General features: G+C 36.8%; 2 protein-coding genes across 2 annotated transcripts; one reads left to right on the top strand and one right to left on the bottom strand.

Annotated features, from left to right (window-relative positions):
* Nucleotides 1-201: 201 nt before the first annotated feature.
* LOC110678113 (phenylalanine--tRNA ligase alpha subunit-like) lies at nucleotides 202-3,597 on the top strand. Its single transcript, XM_021850718.1, is given in 3 exon segments — nucleotides 202-323; nucleotides 2,284-2,790; nucleotides 2,792-3,597. Coding segments are annotated over 3 exon segments (1,185 nt in total). The 3' UTR covers nucleotides 3,348-3,597.
* Nucleotides 3,598-6,014: 2,417 nt separating this feature from the next.
* LOC110679096 lies at nucleotides 6,015-17,751 on the bottom strand. The gene is made up of 5 exons (XM_021853049.1): nucleotides 17,576-17,751; nucleotides 17,274-17,511; nucleotides 17,082-17,216; nucleotides 16,812-16,979; nucleotides 6,015-7,807 (listed from the first exon to the last, which is right to left on the bottom strand). The coding sequence occupies exons 2-5, from the start codon at nucleotides 17,509-17,511 to the stop codon at nucleotides 7,116-7,118; spliced, it is 1,233 nt and encodes a 410-aa protein (XP_021708741.1). The 5' UTR covers nucleotides 17,576-17,751; the 3' UTR covers nucleotides 6,015-7,115.
* Between the last annotated feature and the right edge of the window lie 780 nt (nucleotides 17,752-18,531).

The following is an 18,531-nucleotide window of genomic DNA, read 5'->3' as shown; positions in this document are numbered from 1 at the left end:
CATCCGTCCAATTGTATAATGGCACCCATTACTGTGTGCCACATAGTGTGCTATCGATTTTTAATTAATCTTCCCTCAAAACTGGCGACGGGTTCGATCAGCCCGACAGCAAGCAAAAAAAAAACTCTTCCCTGCATCGATCCGTCGTAAACATGATCACGATCGCTCTGATTACTTATCACCGCCAAAGATCTATGAAAAATGGAAATCAACCCGTCGCTCTCCGAATGCTTCGGTGTCACCGTTGAGTCGATTCGATCGCCGTCGGAACAGGTTGAACCAAGCTTGCACAATCAGCCCGAAAAGCATCGACCGATGTCACAGTGGCTGGACGTCTAACAAAATTTCAAAAATTAATATCAAAATCAGAGTTGCTCAATATCAGTCATATCAGCTGATGGTTTATGTACTAAAACTATCCATATCACTTGCGAGCTATCAATATCACTTTGATAAGACAATCGACAACAATGATGCGACATCGCACTTTAGATCATAATCACTGCAGAATGAGTTATCACGTGGTAATGATCCAAGCTATTAATGTTTTTCAGTTACCAACACATAACATAGTTAAATTTTGTCGTTTGACGTTCCCAATTTCATTCAAGAATCTAGTTGTTAACTATTGTGCTCTGCAAGATAAATCCACGTAATGCGATTATCTGAAAATGTCGATATACCGTCGCAGTGATAATGAAAATCACCAAATGTTTCGAATTTAGCAAATTTGAAACATTTGCGTCCTTGAAGAACGAAAAAATCCAAGCCTACTTGAATTTTGACGTTGCGTTTGAATTGCGCGCATATCTTCTGCGCGTTACCGCCGCCGCTGGATGTGGATTTAATATAAGCGCCGCAATATACGGTGTTATTACATTTACCAATATAAAGTCAAATCAACTATATTTGTATCTCCGGAACAACCTTTAAATATTGTTGATTTGAACGAAAAATAAACAATTACATGGAGTAAAAGTTCGTTTTAGATAATCAAATGGATAAATATTTTGACATGATTGAATTTTGACAAATATGCTTGTTCTGCAAAATTTTAACCAAAATGTTGAAAGTCCTCTGTGTTTTACTTTTTCTTTTCAACTGGTGTAGTTTTTTTTTTGAAAGTATTGTTTACTTCACTAAGGTTGAAATTTCGAAGCCCCACCTTACTTTATGACTAACAATACGCTCGACTTATTAAATTTAACGCCAAAAATAGAATCAGCATACCAAAACTAGCTAAAAATGTTAAAAATTGCATATATTTTGGTCCATTCTAGAGATTTTGACCGATTTTTGTATGAAATCTCGCCACTGTGAGATGGTCTGACCGCGTGGCCGCCACTGCCATTCGGTTCGCCTAAAGTGTTGGAGTGATGAGAGCTCCCGCCAATCAAAAATGCGCGCACCCAACGGCAAGAGGGTTTCCGAAACGACCTCAAAATTCATTAAACACTCCAGGGGCCCCGATGTCCCGAAGCAAGAGCGAACTTGCGCGATCCGAAGATATTTCCTCACTGATAAGCGGATTAAATTTGTCCGCAAGAGAAGTGTCAAGTTGGCTACCAGTTTTCTGGCTGCCGGGTTGTGTTTCCTGCTTTTCACAACATCGGGATCGTTTAATCCACTTTTGGGCCTCAAGTCGAGTGCTCGCACTACCCAAGGCAGTTGGGCTAGAATCGGGGAAGGAGGCCCCAAGAAACCCCTCCCAAATGCCTCAGCATGACAATCAATTAAAGAAATGCCCGAAAAAAGGTGTAAAGATAAAGAGTGGATCATTTTTTGTCTCTCCTGTCTGTTCTTTGTTTCTTTTTTTTTTTTTTTATTTTGATTAATTTTAGCGATAAACACATAAACTTCAGAAAGAGTGGCGGGTGAATAAGGGGAACCAGTTTTCAAGTTAGGTAGCTTTGCGGCAAGATAAAGATTTGATGAAATGACGTTACTTCGATGCGTGTAACATTGCATAAAAGTTTTAAGTATGTGATGTGTCTGACATCATATAAAATATATTAGATTATAACGTAGCATCCATAAATGACGGAGAACTTTTAGACCATTTTTAGCGTGACGAAATAATGGCCACACATTTATAGGCACACTCGGATCATTTTGATGAAAATTTGAGCTTGACAGCAGACTGGCTGCTTGTTGATATCCAATTCGCAGCCTCCAGGTACTAACCCTAGCCCAGCAGGGCAAACTGGCACAAGGCGGGTCCACTGTATACTCAGGTGACATGCTCACTTTATGCGAAAAACCAGAGCGGGTGTGGTGAGGAAGGGCTGGCCGTTTTGTTTACAAACATTGGTGCCGTGTTGGCTCAGCTGTCAATTTGTTGTGCTTCGCGAAAGTTAGTAAATTTAATTACGCAAATTCGACTAGTTTGATGAAGCTGGAAACCGATTTAACGGTGGAGATGTTGGCCAGCGGTATCTGGAAGGATCTCATGTTCAAGCCGTACAATTTCGATGCCCTGGGCGTGCCTCCGGAGCGTGGACAACTGCATCCCCTGATGAAGGTTCGTTCCGAATTCCGATCGATTTTCCTGGAGATGGGATTCTCCGAAATGCCAACGAACAACTTTGTGGAGTCGAGCTTCTGGAACTTTGATGCCTTGTATGTGCCTCAACAACATCCGGCCCGCGATCAACAGGCTACTTTCCTCGTTTCGCATCCCAAACTGAGCAATAAGTTCCCAATGCAACTGCTGGACGAAGTTAGAGATTCACACGAAATCGGAACGGATGGTTCCATTGGATATCGGTACAACTGGAAACTTGAGGAGGCGGAAAAACGTTCTCCGAACGCATACGACCCGAGTCAGTGCTCGCATGCTGTACAAAGTGGTCCGTCAGGAGGGTGGTTTCAAACCAGTCAAATACTTCAGCATCGATAAGGTTTTCCGAAACAAAACTTTGGATGCAACGCATTTGGCGGAGTTCTATCAGGTGGAAGGTGTAGTTGCGGATTACGGACTGACGCTGGGCGATCTTATCGGAACGTTCAATGCTTTCTTCAACAAGCTTGGCATCACGGAGCTGGAGTATAAACCGACGATCAATCGGTGTACGGAACCGTCGATGGAAATTTTCTGCTTTCATCCGGGTCTGCAGCGGTGGATCGAGGTAGGAAACTCCGGTGTCTTCCATCCGGAAATGTTACGTCCGCTGGGCGTCCCGGAGGGCGTCAACGTCATCGCCTGGGGTCTATCGCTGGAGCGGCCAACGATGATCAAGTATGTCATCAACAACATTCGGGATTTGATTGGAGCCAAGGTCGACCTGAAGATGGTGCAGGATGGACCGATCTGCCGGATGAACCGCAGAAAGGTGAGATGTTTTTGATTTTATTCTATCCGTAATCTATTACCGTTTGAAACGTAAATAATATCAAATTCTTAGCGACACCCTGGATTCGCGGGCACCGTTCAAACAGAAATAAAAATTTTATTATTTAATAATGATAAAATACAAATTTTACATCTATTTCAAGAGTTTAATGCAAATGGTGAGGGTATATCTGTTGAATAAAAATAAGCCTATGTACCGTGAAGGCCCCATACTCAGCGCACTTAAGGCTTTTCAAATTTCAAACAGCTGTAATTAATTGAAAACAAAACACAAAACTCTGAAATTTTTGGAGGAAATACTTATTGATCTTATGTATAAGGAAAAAATATAAAAGCTTCACTAATTAATGATTTTTATTGCAAATTTTTAATTTTTCTCAAGGGTGTCCGTTAGACTGATGCAAATTTTGAAGTTTTTGCTCCCCTATGCTTAAACGATGTCAATTATAATAAAAATCATTCTCCCAAAATTTGAAGTGATTCGGAAGAAATTTTTTTTGTGCACACGCCATTTGAAGTTTATATGGAAATTACTAGGGGAACTGGGGGTAAAATGAACACCTTAAGCAATTTTCATGTTTTCTTGCTTATGAAGCTTTCAGATTCTTTTTCAATTTCTTAGAATTAGAGAAGGATGTTTATGCAATGTAACAAGTTGAAAAATTGTGATGGAATTAGAATTTTATCAACATTATTATAATTTTGAAAATTTCTTTCCACAGAGTCAATGTTCCAAACATGTGGGTAAAATGAACATGTAACGGGGGTAATATGAACATATAATGGGGGTAATATGAACATATACTGGGGGTAAAATGAACATGTAGTGGGGGTAAAATGAACACCTTTGAAATTGAACGAGGTGCGGCAAGATGCTTGGCATTTGGTGCATGTTCAATGCATATCTCACGGACAATCGAATCGATGGAACGTTTAGCCGCGACCATTTGGATGGCTGTCCATGTATGTCTTTGTATTTCCAGTACAAAATCCAGTAGTATTCACCCTGCAATGGTGTTCATATTACCCCCATCTCGAGTGGTTCATTTTACCCCCAAAGAATCAACATCTTCAAATCATTTGTTCTACGAAATTAGGACATAATAATACTTTCAATTTCCGTCTACTTATCATAAATACTTTAAAGATATGATGTGCTACGTAGTCAAATAGATTTTTGATGGTTTTTACATAAAAAATTTTACATAAAAACTTTAAATTCCAGGAGTGAAAATTTACATCACATGAGAAAACGGAGAGGCGTACTCTGTTTTTGTTTACTTTTCCTGCTGGTGACAGTTCTAGATCGCGCTAGAGTTGTCGAAATAGTTCCTTAGTCTAAGGATTCAGGATGGTGCAATGTTTTGCATAGATATATAGCATAATTACCGTAAAACACAAACCTGTTCATTTTACCCCCCCTGTTCATTTTACCCACAGCTCCCTATGGGAAAGGCGAACCTTTTGTGTTCAGTCCTCTAACTGCTCGTCATAATAATCAATGGAAAAGTGAACATACTCTTCTCATGTGAAATCTTCCCAGCTACAACTTTGCCGAAGACCACATTTTGATTGGACGTAAGGATAATTTGTCATCATTGATAACAAATTCTAAATCATGCTGAGATGATCATTCACTTATTTTCAGAGCAACACTGCTTTTTTGCTGTAGAACATAGTAGCCTGGATTACTTTGATCAATTCTTCCCGCCAGGAACACCACTGTTGCCTGCCGAGCAGTTGGTTAAGCATGCAAAATACAAACCCACTTTATGATTATGAATAGCAATTTATCCTGACGTCCAATCAAAATGTGGTCTTCGGCAAAGTTGTAGCTGAAAGCATTTCACATGAGTAGAGTTTGTTCACTTTTCCATAAAATATTATGACGACGAGATAGAGGGTTGAACACAAAAGGTTGGCGTTTTCCATAGTAATCTCCATATAAACTTCAAATGGCGTGTGCACAAACAAATTTCTTCCGAATCACTTCAAACTTTGGGAGGATGCTTACCATAAGAGAAATCGTTTAAGCATAGGGGAACTAAAATTTCAAAATTTGCATCACTCTAGTGTCCGTGTTTCTAACTCTGCGCACTCATTTTTGCAATGATCCTTATTCTGCGCATTTAGGTTCCTAACTCTGTGCACTCGATAAATTATTTAAAACAGTTAAAGTATTTCACTAAAAGCTTTACTAGCAGTTAAACTCTGAATTAATCTTCATTTTCTTGCTTCATACGACTTTAAGTCCCTAGTGGAGCGTGAAATGTCTCTAACATAGAAGTTTACTAAGGCGGCATCCATTTATTACGTAACGCTAACATTTGAAATTTTTGACAAGGGTACATCCATTCTTAATGTATTGTTCATCACTCAATCGAGTGCATGCATGCATTAGATACTGTAAAAATCGCGAAAGGATTGAGGGCACGGAGTGTAGAAATCCTTAAAACATGATGGACCTCATTTTTTAATCTTCCCTTACTATGATGGTCTCCTCAAACAATTTTCCAAAGCATTTCTATTCCATATCACGATGGTCGATGGTTCCCTTCTATATCGACCTCTGGAGGGTTGATTGTACGTTGAAAATAACGTTTTATAACTGCTGCGCATAGTAAGGAACATAGTTGAAAAATGGTTCCTTACTATGCGCACTTAAGAAGAATAAGAAAATGAAGAAAACAAAAGTTGCACTTTACCAGTGATGATTGCTCGACAAATAAACTAGTACCTACGTACTAAAAATCTGAAATATATTCTTTTTAATTTGCTTCTAATGACTTAAGTGATGAGGTACTCCCTTAGCATTTTTGCTAACGGGCAGTAAATTTGGACGTTTTTCAATATTGTTAAAGCTATTTTATTTTTTATTAAAGTAATAAACGTTAATTTGTCAAGAGAATTCTTCGCGTACTTTTTATTACTATTGTAGCAATTTATGAAAAAAAAAATGGAAACAAAAATTCAAGTATTTTACCAGATTTTGGTGGATTTTGGTAAAAGTGCGCAGAGTTAGGGGCCTTCACGGTATCACGTACATTTGTGTGACATTTATGAAATTGTTTATATGTAAATTTATAAAGATAATTATGAAATAAACCATTACAAGATATAAACAATCGATATTTATTTTGATAATTTTTATTCGTTTGCGTCTTAAAATCTGAAAAGGTGACACATGCTGAAAAGAACCCTTAATAATTAATAAAAGAAGCAGGGCACTGTCAAATACGGCCACACAAATCGTAAAGCACCGTGAGATTGTTAATGGCAAAATAATCCCTAATGATTGCATGATGGCATGATCACTCTATTATGTAATCTTTTAAACGAGCACAGTGTTTTGGTTTAAAAAATAAAAAAATAAATATGACTTTCCAACCCGAACCAACCTAACTAAATACAACGTATTGTAAGGAAAATGAAACTGTTTTATTTAAAGTGTATTCTAAGAAAGGCGTTTGAAAATTTTTAGGTTTAGTTTTTCGTGGTTGGAACTTAAACAGACAATCAATTAGCGTACGCACAACCATAAGGCATGTCAACTATTGAACTATTCTAACTCTATTGAAATATATGTGCATTTGCATTAGTATTAGTTTCATTCCAGTTCCATCTGATTCAAATAAACACTTAACTTTAAATTATAGCAAATAAAGGAAGAAGGGTTAAGAATTGTCTTTCTGTGGGAAATACAAGATGAATAAACTAATTTTTTCTTAATTTTATTTAGAAATCTTTACCGTTCGGTAATAAATCATCGTGAACTCATTTTTTTTTGTTTTTTTGCATTTTTACTATGTTTGTCACTGTTTGATTTATAGCTGCGTTTTGTTGGCATATGTCTTCCATAAAGCGTCTTATTGTAAATGTCCACGTTGGCTTCCAGTTTGCCCTCCATGTATAGGTTTATATGTCGTACTCTTATAATAGTGCGGATCTTAAAGTATCGTTGAGCAACCGTAGCATCACAACCGGGAAATAGTCGTGAAGCTTCATCGACAGTTTTCTGTACTACATTTGTTTTGCTTTCAAATCCGGCTCTTCCGTTTGTGGAAATAAAAACCTGCTCCAGTTGGTATCCCATTTCGATGAACTCGTTAGTGGGCGAAGTTAATCCACCATAGGATAAGTTCGCTAGGTATAGTGGCAGATGCTGTGGATTACATTTACTCGTCGGTGAACCAAGCTCCGGGTGCGTTGTTTTCAACTTATGCGCTACCCATCCGAGGAGGTACACAAAACCATCGTATTCCTGGTCAGACAATAAAATATCAGTCGGCAGCGATTTTTGCGCAACTTGTACTGCATCTGCTTCACGAATCACATAGCCTTCAAATTGTTGCTCCAATTGCAAAATATCAGAGGGCTGGGCAGGTAAGTCTACACAAACCTGATTCACTACGTGATCATAAGGGTCATCGTTGATACCGCCGATCGATGCTGATTCTGATAAAATAAAGTAGAATAAACTTATTAGTGTTGAGAAACATTAATAGTAAAACTGTAAAATAATTCTACGTCATTAACATTTTTTGCGCTATTGATGAATACATGATCTAACGGTAATCGGACACGTGACATTCTGGCTAATGTCATAGAATCCTATTTTCTAGGGTAGAGGAGAATGGCAAATAAATAATAAAATTTACCATTAAAATAGAATGTTTGAATGTCAAATTTTTGTATTTGTTTGTTTGAAATAGGAGCTACAATAACAAAAATAATAACTAAATTTGTATGGCAAAAAACAAAACAATATCATATTTTGCGATTGTGATAACAAAATAATAACGAAAATGTAGGCAAAAGTAAACCACAAAATATGTTATTATTTAAATATAATAACTTAATAAGCTATTCGCGTGTAGATCAAAATAATGGCAAATTTAGTGTTTTACCTTTAGAGTAAGGTGGGGCAAAAGTTCGACCTTAGTGATATAATCAAAGTTTCCAGGAAAATAATAGCAGTTAAAACAAAACAAATACCATACAGCGAACCTTCAACATATTGGCTATGATTTTGCTGAACAAACTTGTGTCAAAATATTTACCCATTTTTAGTTATAACAGTTTCAAAATTGATTGTCTTATTCGAACTTTTGCCCCACCGGTGGGGCAAGAGTTCGAATCTAGTGTGGGGCAAAAGTTCGCTGGCTAAAACACAAAATATCGATCCTTTTATGATAGGCATGCCTTACACCAGCCGTAAACTTAAGTTAAACGAAAAATACACAGTAAATTTTCATCAAAAAATTGCCCAAAACCGAGTTAATTGTAATATACTCAAAAATAGGAGTTTTTCGCAAAACTAAGTGGAAATGTAAAATTTTAGTGGCAATTTTCACACGATTAGACAAATTTAACTAAATTTGAAGATAATATGTGGATTTTAGGCAATTTGCAAATTTTTCCGTGATTTTATACATGGGTCGAACTTTTGCCCCGCTGATTCGAACTTTTGCCCCACTATGGGCCAAAAATTGTTTTCAAGCATTTATGCAAAAACTAATACACCTCAAAGCAACCTTATGATAGGCCTAGAAACGCCCTTACATAAAATATTGAAAAAGATTTTATCTTCATTTGGTTCCATGCAACGAAAGTTTGACCAAAAATTACAATATTCACGTCGAAAAACAACAAATAGCCATAACTTTTCCAAATCTCAATCGATTTGTATGATATTTGGAGTGAAAGTCTCTTACTTGAATAGCATTCGAACCACCATGACATTTATAAGATTTGTTTTGAATTGAGCTAGAAATCTTAAAAAGAAACTCTTACCCCACTCGAACTTTTGCCCCACTTTACTCTAGTATTTAAATTTGAAAAATAAACTTTTTGCCTTCCTGCAAGAAAAATCTTTGCTTTTTAAATCTTTAATGAATATCATACGAATAGTAAAATGAGCTCGACCAAATCTAGCAAAAAATACTGATTTCAGCGAAAAAATGTTGGTGTGCAAATACCTTCTGTCGTATGTTGGGTGAGGCTCGCTGTAACCACATCATCATCGAGACATTCCGGAAGAGTTGGATCCACCTCAGCTGTCCTGAACATCTTTGTGGTTAAATACTCCTCATGCCCATCATAGTCGTCCGTGCAATTGGTATTTCGCTGTGTAATACTAGCAGTCTTACCCAGAATGATCATTCTTACACGGTAAATGACATCCATAGGCGTTGGTCTGTCATTTAATCCGCCATTTGTTCTTATTTGCGAAAAAAGGTTTTCTACAACATCTTGATTAAGCTGTAAAATTATATGATTGAGCATATAATAAATCATTCTTATTCTGCGAGTCCAATGAGGTGACAATTGTCGCATTTCTACTACTTACTTTATACGTTAAAATGTACCGAATCCCGTATTTCGATTCCATTGCCTTAAATAGCCCCTTCAGTGATGTTATTGATATGATGATTGACTGCTGAAACAATGCTAAATCGTTGAGCAAGCGTCCTCCTTTATTAATCCCTCTACACTCGAGCATTAGTCTGCACATATCATCCAGGGCGCCATTCTGTTGTTGTGAACCTCGATAGGCCCGCTTCTTGTCAGAGGAGGCTTGGGACGTGTAGGTATTGAAAACATCGTACCAACTATTGACAATACTGATAAAATTGCTCAACAGGTTTGCCTCTGATCGGTATTCCGTGTTTGAGAAACGCTGTTTTAAAGAAGTAGCTGTTGTATGCGAAAGAAGTTTTGCCGCCTTGCCGACATTTTGCTTTTCGAAAGAGTTGAGCTCAACATGTGATATGTTGAGCCCGAACAGAGGCGTCAATTCGCAAAATGATCTCTCTTCTATCAGCTTTCGGATGAGCTCAGCGTTGATTTTTTGGTCATTCAGCATGAACCCATTTGCAATCAACCAGTTGCGTATTAATTTCAAATTATGGGGTGCATCGCCGAAAACGAAGACGGGTTCTTCTGATATGGGATGAAGGAATGATGTTTTTGCCGTATTAATACCAAGGTTTTGTCTCAAAGTTACGTTTTCAGGGCCATTATCGGAATTAATTGCCACTACGTTGTAACCCGCTTCGTACAACGCAGTGATTGCGGAAAACAGTATTTCCGTCGTCATCGGTTGGTCAAATGCTAAGTAAATAATTTGCTTCCAAGCTGAAAATAATCCTCTAGCCATAATAACTTGTACATGGGTGTGAGGTCCAACTATTTCATCCGCTGGAACATCGTACTCAACCAATTTTCTTACACTCATTTCATCGAATGTCAAAACGCACGCTCGACCCATGTCGGTTTTATCTCCAGCTGTTGTCTTCATGCAGCGCAACACGTCTTGCAGCAAACCATTTTTCAGGTTTAAGCGGCTAGCGTAGGATGAAAGCGTAGATAATCCTGGTAGAGGATATCCCAGGTCCTTGCGCAAATAGCTGTAACAGCGTTTGCTGAGATATCTGATGGTAAAAGCTTTCGAAATTTCCTCCGATGTCCAGTGAGGCTTGCTCTTTCGTCCTATCATCACATTTAACTGATTTTCCGACAGGACTCCTTTCAACAATTTATGCGTGTAGTCTATCAGCTTTTCTTTAGGCACATGCTCAGCTTCACAAGAGCGTAGCTTTTTTTCTAGCTTGTAAATGTAACGTCTTAGCTTTTTCAACTCATCGTTATTTTGTTTGACCAGCCTTTCATTTGATGCTTTGAGTGTTGCAATTTGACGATTCTTCTGCTCCAATTCGGTGATGAGCTTCGCATTATCCGCAAGCGTTTTTTGAAAAAACTGTTTTAGATTAGCGAAGGACTCTGAGTTTTCCAATTTGAACGATGAACCATTGCCCAGGTCGGCCGAATCTTCAAAACTTGGTGATTTTAAATCTAAAATGAAGCAAATAATCAGAGTTGCTCTGAGGTAAAGAATAAAGGTAAGGGATCATGCACAAATTATGTAACGCTCCAAGGGGGGAGGGGGTCTTAAGATAGGTGACTAGTCTTACAAAATTATCAGAAGACCCATTTATAAATCAAGACAACGGAGGGGAGGGAGTCGAAAATGTGCAAATTTAGCGTGACATAATGTGTATATTAGACTGGCCCTTAAACAAACAAGTAGTAAATCTCAACAGGGCACCCCTTCGATATGTGCCTTCGGATACACACTCCGAAAAAATCATGTGATTTTACGTCTTTTGGATGCACATAAAAGAACACATTTTCACGTCATTTCATCACTTACATCATGTATCATTCAGTCATAATGTGAATTGCGTCCGCAGTGATTTTCATTATTTTTAACAGTGTAAGAAAAAAGTACTCTTAAAATTTCAGCTTGAGTGGTTACTCCACTAGCTGGCGCATTCAGTTCGAAGTTTGTACGGGATATTGAAAATTGACCGTATGTCACTGTTTCGTTCCAAACAGTAGATAAAGTGTTGATTCCCATATGTTAGAGCTGAAAATCCCATATTAATTTCAATTCAAATGTGCCAGCTCATAGAACGACCAACTGAGCTGAAATTTCCGGGAAATCTTTTTCTTCCATACTGAGCTGGGCCAGTCTAATGCATATCATGCCTAAGACCACGTAGGACAATCGTCATATTACATACCAATGGAACCAAGTTGGGATTGCACTTGATAATTCTTCATCAATTCGGCGTATGCCACGGACAAGGCATTGGAACGTGGGTGCTGTTGGATTTGGACAACGGAATTCTGTTGATTTTGATATTTGTTCGTAGCCGCCGTAACACATTCAGGTACGTCTTGCGGAAATAACACGGTGAATGCTGCTGCTGAGGTGGTAGGATTCTGAATGGAATCAGGAACTGAAGCAGTACAGGTGCTTTCATCGTCTATTCCGATAGCTGAATCGTTTCCTACATTTGTAGCGTCTTCAAAACCAGATCTATTGAGATCTAAAAAATAGCATAATTAGTACGTTAGTATTATACAGTATTTCTGCATATGAAAGTTTAATTATTAGATTAACAAACGGTGTGTAGGGAGGAGCTATTGTAAAAGCATATAGTATTTTTTGTATCTTAGCTGTTAATCTAGCAGGAAAAATATATCACCGTTGAAAACCGTAAAACCAATTTGCCCACCCAAAAGCTAAGGGTTCAAACGATCGCTTTAAATTAAATGTTTACTTTTCAATCAAAAAGAAACCTTAAAATGCATCTTGTATATTAGCTGTTAATCTAGCAGGAAAAAGATATCACCGTTGAAAACCGTAAAACCAATTTGCCCACCCAAAAGCTAAGGGTTCAAACGATCGCTTTAAATTAAATGTTTACTTTTCAATCAAAAAGAAACCTTAAAATGCATCTTGTATATTAGCTGTTAATCTAGCAGGAAAAAGATATCACCGTTGAAAACCGTAAAACCAATTTGCCCACCCAAAAGCTAAGGGTTCAAACGATCGCTTTAAATTAAATGTTTACTTTTCAATCAAAAAGAAACCTTAAAATGCATCTTGTATCTTAGCTGTTAATCTAGCAGGAAAAATATATCACCGTTGAAAACCGTAGAACCAATTTGCCCACCTAAAAGCTAAGGGTTCAAACGTTTAAATTAAATTTTTACTTTTCAATCAAAAAGAAACCTTCAAATGCATCTTGTATCTTAGCTGTTAATCTAGCAGGAAAAATATATCACCGTTGAAAACCGTAGAACCAATTTGCCCACCCAAAAGCTAAGGGTTCAAACGATCGCTTTAAATTAAATGTTTACTTTTCAATCAAAAAGAAACCTTAAAATGCATCTTGTATATTAGCTGTTAATCTAGCAGGAAAAAGATATCACCGTTGAAAACCGTAAAACCAATTTGCCCACCCAAAAGCTAAGGGTTCAAACGATCGCTTTAAATTAAATGTTTACTTTTCAATCAAAAAGAAACCTTAAAATGCATCTTGTATCTTAGCTGTTAATCTAGCAGGAAAAATATATCACCGTTGAAAACCGTAAAACCAATTTGCCCACCTAAAAGCTAAGGGTTCAAACGATCGCTTAAAATTAAATATTTATTTTTCAATCAAAAAGAAACCTCAAAATGCATCTTGTATCTTAGCTGTTAATCTAGCAGGAAAAATATATCACCGTTGAAAACCGTAGAACCAATTTGCTCACCAAAAAGCTAAGGGTTCAAACGATCACTTTAAATTAAATTTTTACTTTTCAATCAAAAAGAAACCTTAAAATGCATCTTGTATCTCAGCTGTTAATCTAGCAGGAAAAATATATCACCGTTGAAAACCGTAGAACCAATTTGCCCACCCAAAAGCTAAGGGTTCAAACGATCGCTTTAAATTAAATGTTTACTTTTCAATCAAAAAGAAACCTTAAAATGCATCTTGTATCTTAGCTGTTAATCTAGCAGGAAAAATATATCACCGTTGAAAACCGTAGAACCAATTTGCCCACCCAAAAGCTAAGGGTTCAAACGATCGCCTAAAATTAAACTTTTATTTTTCAATCAAAAAGAAACCTCAAAATGCATCTTTTATCTTAGCTGTTAATCTAGCAGGAAAAATATATCCACGTTGATAACCGTAGAACCAATTTGCCCACCCTAAAGCTAAGGGCTTAAACGATCGCTTTAAATTAAATGTTTACTTTTCAAAATCTTAGCTGTTAATCTAGCAGGAAAAATATATCACCGTTGAAAACCGTAGAACCAATTTGCCCACCCAAAAGCTAAGGGTTCAAACGATCGCCTAAAATTAAACTTTTATTTTTCAATCAAAAAGAAACCTCAAAATGCATCTTTTATCTTAGCTGTTAATCTAGCAGGAAAAATATATCCACGTTGATAACCGTAGAACCAATTTGCCCACCTAAAAGCTAAGGGTTCAAACGATCGCTTAAAATTAAATTTTTATTTTTCAATCAAAAAGAAACCTTAAAATGCATCTTGTATCTTAGCTGTTAATCTAGCAGGAAAAATATATCACCGTTGAAAACCGTAGAACCAATTTGCCCACCTAAAAGCTAAGGGTTCAAACGATCGCTTAAAATTAAATTTTTATTTTTCAATCAAAAAGAAACCTCAAAATGCATCTTGTATATTAGCTGTTAATCTAGCAGGAAAAATATATCACCGTTGAAAACCGTAAAACCAATTTGCCCACCCAAAAGCTAAGGGTTCAAACGATCGCTTTAAATTAAATGTTTACTTTTCAATCAAAAAGAAACCTTAAAATGCATCTTGTATATTAGCTGTTAATCTAGCAGGAAAAATATATCACCGTTGAAAACCGTAAAACCAATTTGCCCACCCAAAAGCTAAGGGTTCAAACGATCGCTTTAAATTAAATGTTTACTTTTCAATCAAAAAGAAACCTTAAAATGCATCTTGTATCTTAGCTGTTAATCTAGCAGGAAAAATATATCACCGTTGAAAACCGTAGAACCAATTTGCCCACCTAAAAGCTAAGGGTTCAAACGATCGCTTAAAATTAAATTTTTATTTTTCAATCAAAAAGAAACCTCAAAATGCATCTTGTATATTAGCTGTTAATCTAGCAGGAAAAATATATCACCGTTGAAAACCGTAAAACCAATTTGCCCACCCAAAAGCTAAGGGTTCAAACGATCGCTTTAAATTAAATGTTTACTTTTCAATCAAAAAGAAACCTTAAAATGCATCTTGTATCTTAGCTGTTAATCTAGCAGGAAAAATATATCACCGTTGAAAACCGTAGAACCAATTTGCCCACCTAAAAGCTAAGGGTTCAAACGATCGCTTAAAATTAAATTTTTATTTTTCAATCAAAAAGAAACCTCAAAATGCATCTTGTATATTAGCTGTTAATCTAGCAGGAAAAATATATCACCGTTGAAAACCGTAAAACCAATTTGCCCACCCAAAAGCTAAGGGTTCAAACGATCGCTTTAAATTAAATGTTTACTTTTCAATCAAAAAGAAACCTTAAAATGCATCTTGTATCTTAGCTGTTAATCTAGCAGGAAAAATATATCACCGTTGAAAACCGTAGAACCAATTTGCCCACCTAAAAGCTAAGGGTTCAAACGATCGCTTTAAATTAATTTTTTACTTTTCAATCAAAAAGAAACCTTCAAATGCATCTTGTATCTTAGCTGTTAATCTAGCAGGAAAAATATATCACCGTTGAAAACCGTAGAACCAATTTGCCCACCTAAAAGCTAAGGGTTCAAACGATCGCTTAAAATTAAATTTTTATTTTTCAATCAAAAAGAAACCTCAAAATGCATCTTGTATATTAGCTGTTAATCTAGCAGGAAAAATATATCACCGTTGAAAACCGTAAAACCAATTTGCCCACCTAAAAGCTAAGGGTTCAAACGATCGCTTAAAATTAAATATTTATTTTTCAATCAAAAAGAAACCTCAAAATGCATCTTGTATCTTAGCTGTTAATCTAGCAGGAAAAATATATCACCGTTGAAAACCGTAGAACCAATTTGCTCACCAAAAAGCTAAGGGTTCAAACGATCACTTTAAATTAAATTTTTACTTTTCAATCAAAAAGAAACCTTAAAATGCATCTTGTATCTCAGCTGTTAATCTAGCAGGAAAAATATATCACCGTTGAAAACCGTAGAACCAATTTGCCCACCCAAAAGCTAAGGGTTCAAACGATCGCTTTAAATTAAATGTTTAGTTTTCAATCAAAAAGAAACCTTAAAATGCATCTTGTATCTTAGCTGTTAATCTAGCAGGAAAAATATATCACCGTTGAAAACCGTAGAACCAATTTGCCCACCCAAAAGCTAAGGGTTCAAACGATCGCCTAAAATTAAACTTTTATTTTTCAATCAAAAAGAAACCTCAAAATGCATCTTTTATCTTAGCTGTTAATCTAGCAGGAAAAATATATCCACGTTGATAACCGTAGAACCAATTTGCCCACCCTAAAGCTAAGGGCTTAAACGATCGTTCAACGTTATTTTTTTGTTTAACAATAAAAAAAATCACAAATGCATCTTATATCTTAGCTGTTAAGCCAGAGGGAAGCGTATATCCACGTTGAAAATTGTAGAACAAATTTGTCCAGTCTAAAGCTAAGGATTTTAACGATCGCCTCAAATTAAATGTTTATTTTACAATAAAAAATTAATCAAAAAAATGCAATTCATATCTTAGCTGTTATGCCAGAAGGAAAAATATATACAAAACCAAAGGCGACTGTGTGTCATTTTCATATGAGGAATACAGCTAAAGCATTATTGTTTTTACAAGTAGAAAATGTGGAAAGTATAATTATCAGTGCGCAATTCTTGAATACATACATACTGCTTGCCTGACAACATTGTTTATGTCATCAAAAATGTATATTGCGTTCAAAAACGGCACTAGCCTGTTGCCCTGTGTTACCCTAACCTTTTCTATTTATCAAAAATAGATAAGAATTAAAAAAAAACTTTCAGGATCTGAAATTCTGAAACTTTTATACAATAAGCCACCACCAACAGAAATCCATATGGATCAAATACGTACCACAAACGGTCACCGATGAAGTGGGGTAATTGTGGTCGGATTCTACAGACGAATTCACTGGATCTGAGGCCACCGGATAACAAATAAGCGACGTCTCCAAGCTATTTTCGGAACCGAGAGCTGAGTCGTCGGCAACATTCGTTTCGTCCAAAAATCTAAGATTTTCATCTAAAATAGATAAATATGTTTGTAAATTTAAATATATTCTACTCGATTACTGGAGTGCCAGTTCTAATGCAAGTTTAGGAGAAATGTTTGTAAATTACATACCAAAAGAAGGAATTTCGCTCAGGATCTGGAAGTTATCCATAAACATGTGTCCTTTTGAAATCATATGCTGTGAAACTGAACTGTGCTGATGCTGTTGTTGACCGAGATCGGATCGTGGATTAAGCTCTGGAATCGCTGTATAAAGAATGCGTTACTTTAAAACTACAATTTTAGGCAACATGGAGTAAATACCGTTTGAAATGAGCTGCCGACGATGTTTCACGTTCGAATCGTAACTAGTTCCATGAAAGTGCCTGGAACAAATTCCTTGACTAGGTACAGGGGTCCACGTTTCCCCACGTCCGCAAAAACTCACCCATTTCGCTCTTCTTGCTTCATCCGCTGGAAATCTGTGGTATGTGATGCCAGGATTTTCCTTGGTCGATGATTTTTTATTTGTACATCCGCTGACCGCACAGTACCAACGCATCTGGAAAAGAATGTTTTAATAAAAACAACTAACTAATTGGTGATAATGTGTTTAAATAACTCACTATGTATTTGGATTTCTTCTCACTGCACTTTTACCTGGTTGCGGACGAAATTTATTTTGCTTTTTTCTGCTGCACGGTAATGTTTGTAAACAAAACGGCCAGCAAAAGAAAGATGGCTTCCAACCCACTCTCGCCAAGTCAGTACACCTTACTCTGGATACAGAGTAAAATACACACACCTTGAACTGGCACAACTCGCCAACGAGGCGCATTGTAAGAAACTCGAGATCCTAGGACTGAGCGAAATCCGTTGGTCAAACTTTCGAGAACACAGGATATTATCGGGATAGATTCTGCTACACGCAAACAAAACGTTCTTGAATATGGGAACATCCAGGCACGAAATCCAGAACAAGCAATTTTTTGCTTTACAAATATACACCATGAATAAAAATCACGGGATCTGGAACTATAGAGGTCCCCAAGCAAACTGCCACGAACACCAACGCACAATTAATCTTACACAAGTCGATTTCCTCAGAATGAAAACGTATCGATGTTTGTTTGACGTCATTGAGCTTTCGGTCAACGGCAGGCCAACAAGGAAGTGGTTGTTTTGCAGCAATTCTGTTTATATTTGGATTCTCACAGCAAACAAAAGCAATGTTGTGACAGTTCTCACAGCAAACAAAGAAAATTTCGTCAACATTGCACTACTACGCAGGCAACTGGATTGGTCTATATTCCACAAATTATTCGTAACGCCTGCGTAACGAAAGCGAGGCATGGATCCGTGATTTTTATTCTGGTTATCGTGAATACCGTTCATGGAAACTGGAATACTGTCCTGGTGGTGTTCTGGAAACTCTGAACCGCACTCACAAATGAAAAAAAATCTCTTAATATGACTTGCTTTCTGCAGATAATAGATAGATATTTCGTTTCAATTATACATAAACTGTAGCGATGAATCTCATAGCAGCTAACTGAACTGTATGTCCTCAAATTGCACAATC

Source organism: Aedes aegypti, chromosome 3 (assembly GCF_002204515.2).
Source record: "Aedes aegypti strain LVP_AGWG chromosome 3, AaegL5.0 Primary Assembly, whole genome shotgun sequence".
Classification (NCBI taxonomy): domain Eukaryota; kingdom Metazoa; phylum Arthropoda; class Insecta; order Diptera; family Culicidae; genus Aedes; species Aedes aegypti.
Note: the sequence above shows the minus strand (reverse complement) of the source record. Positions and strands in the feature narration are given on the sequence as shown.

Coding starts and splice junctions, on each gene's coding strand:
- LOC110679096 (XM_021853049.1), bottom strand. CDS start 17,511: ATGCGTTGGTACTGTGCGGTCAGCGGATGTACAAATAAAAAATCATCG. Junction 17,217..17,273: donor TCGGCAGCTCATTTCAAACG/GTATTTACTCCA, acceptor TTCTTTATACAG/CGATTCCAGAGCTTAATCCA. Junction 7,808..16,811: donor TTCATCGGTGACCGTTTGTG/GTACGTATTTGA, acceptor TTATTTTATCAG/AATCAGCATCGATCGGCGGT.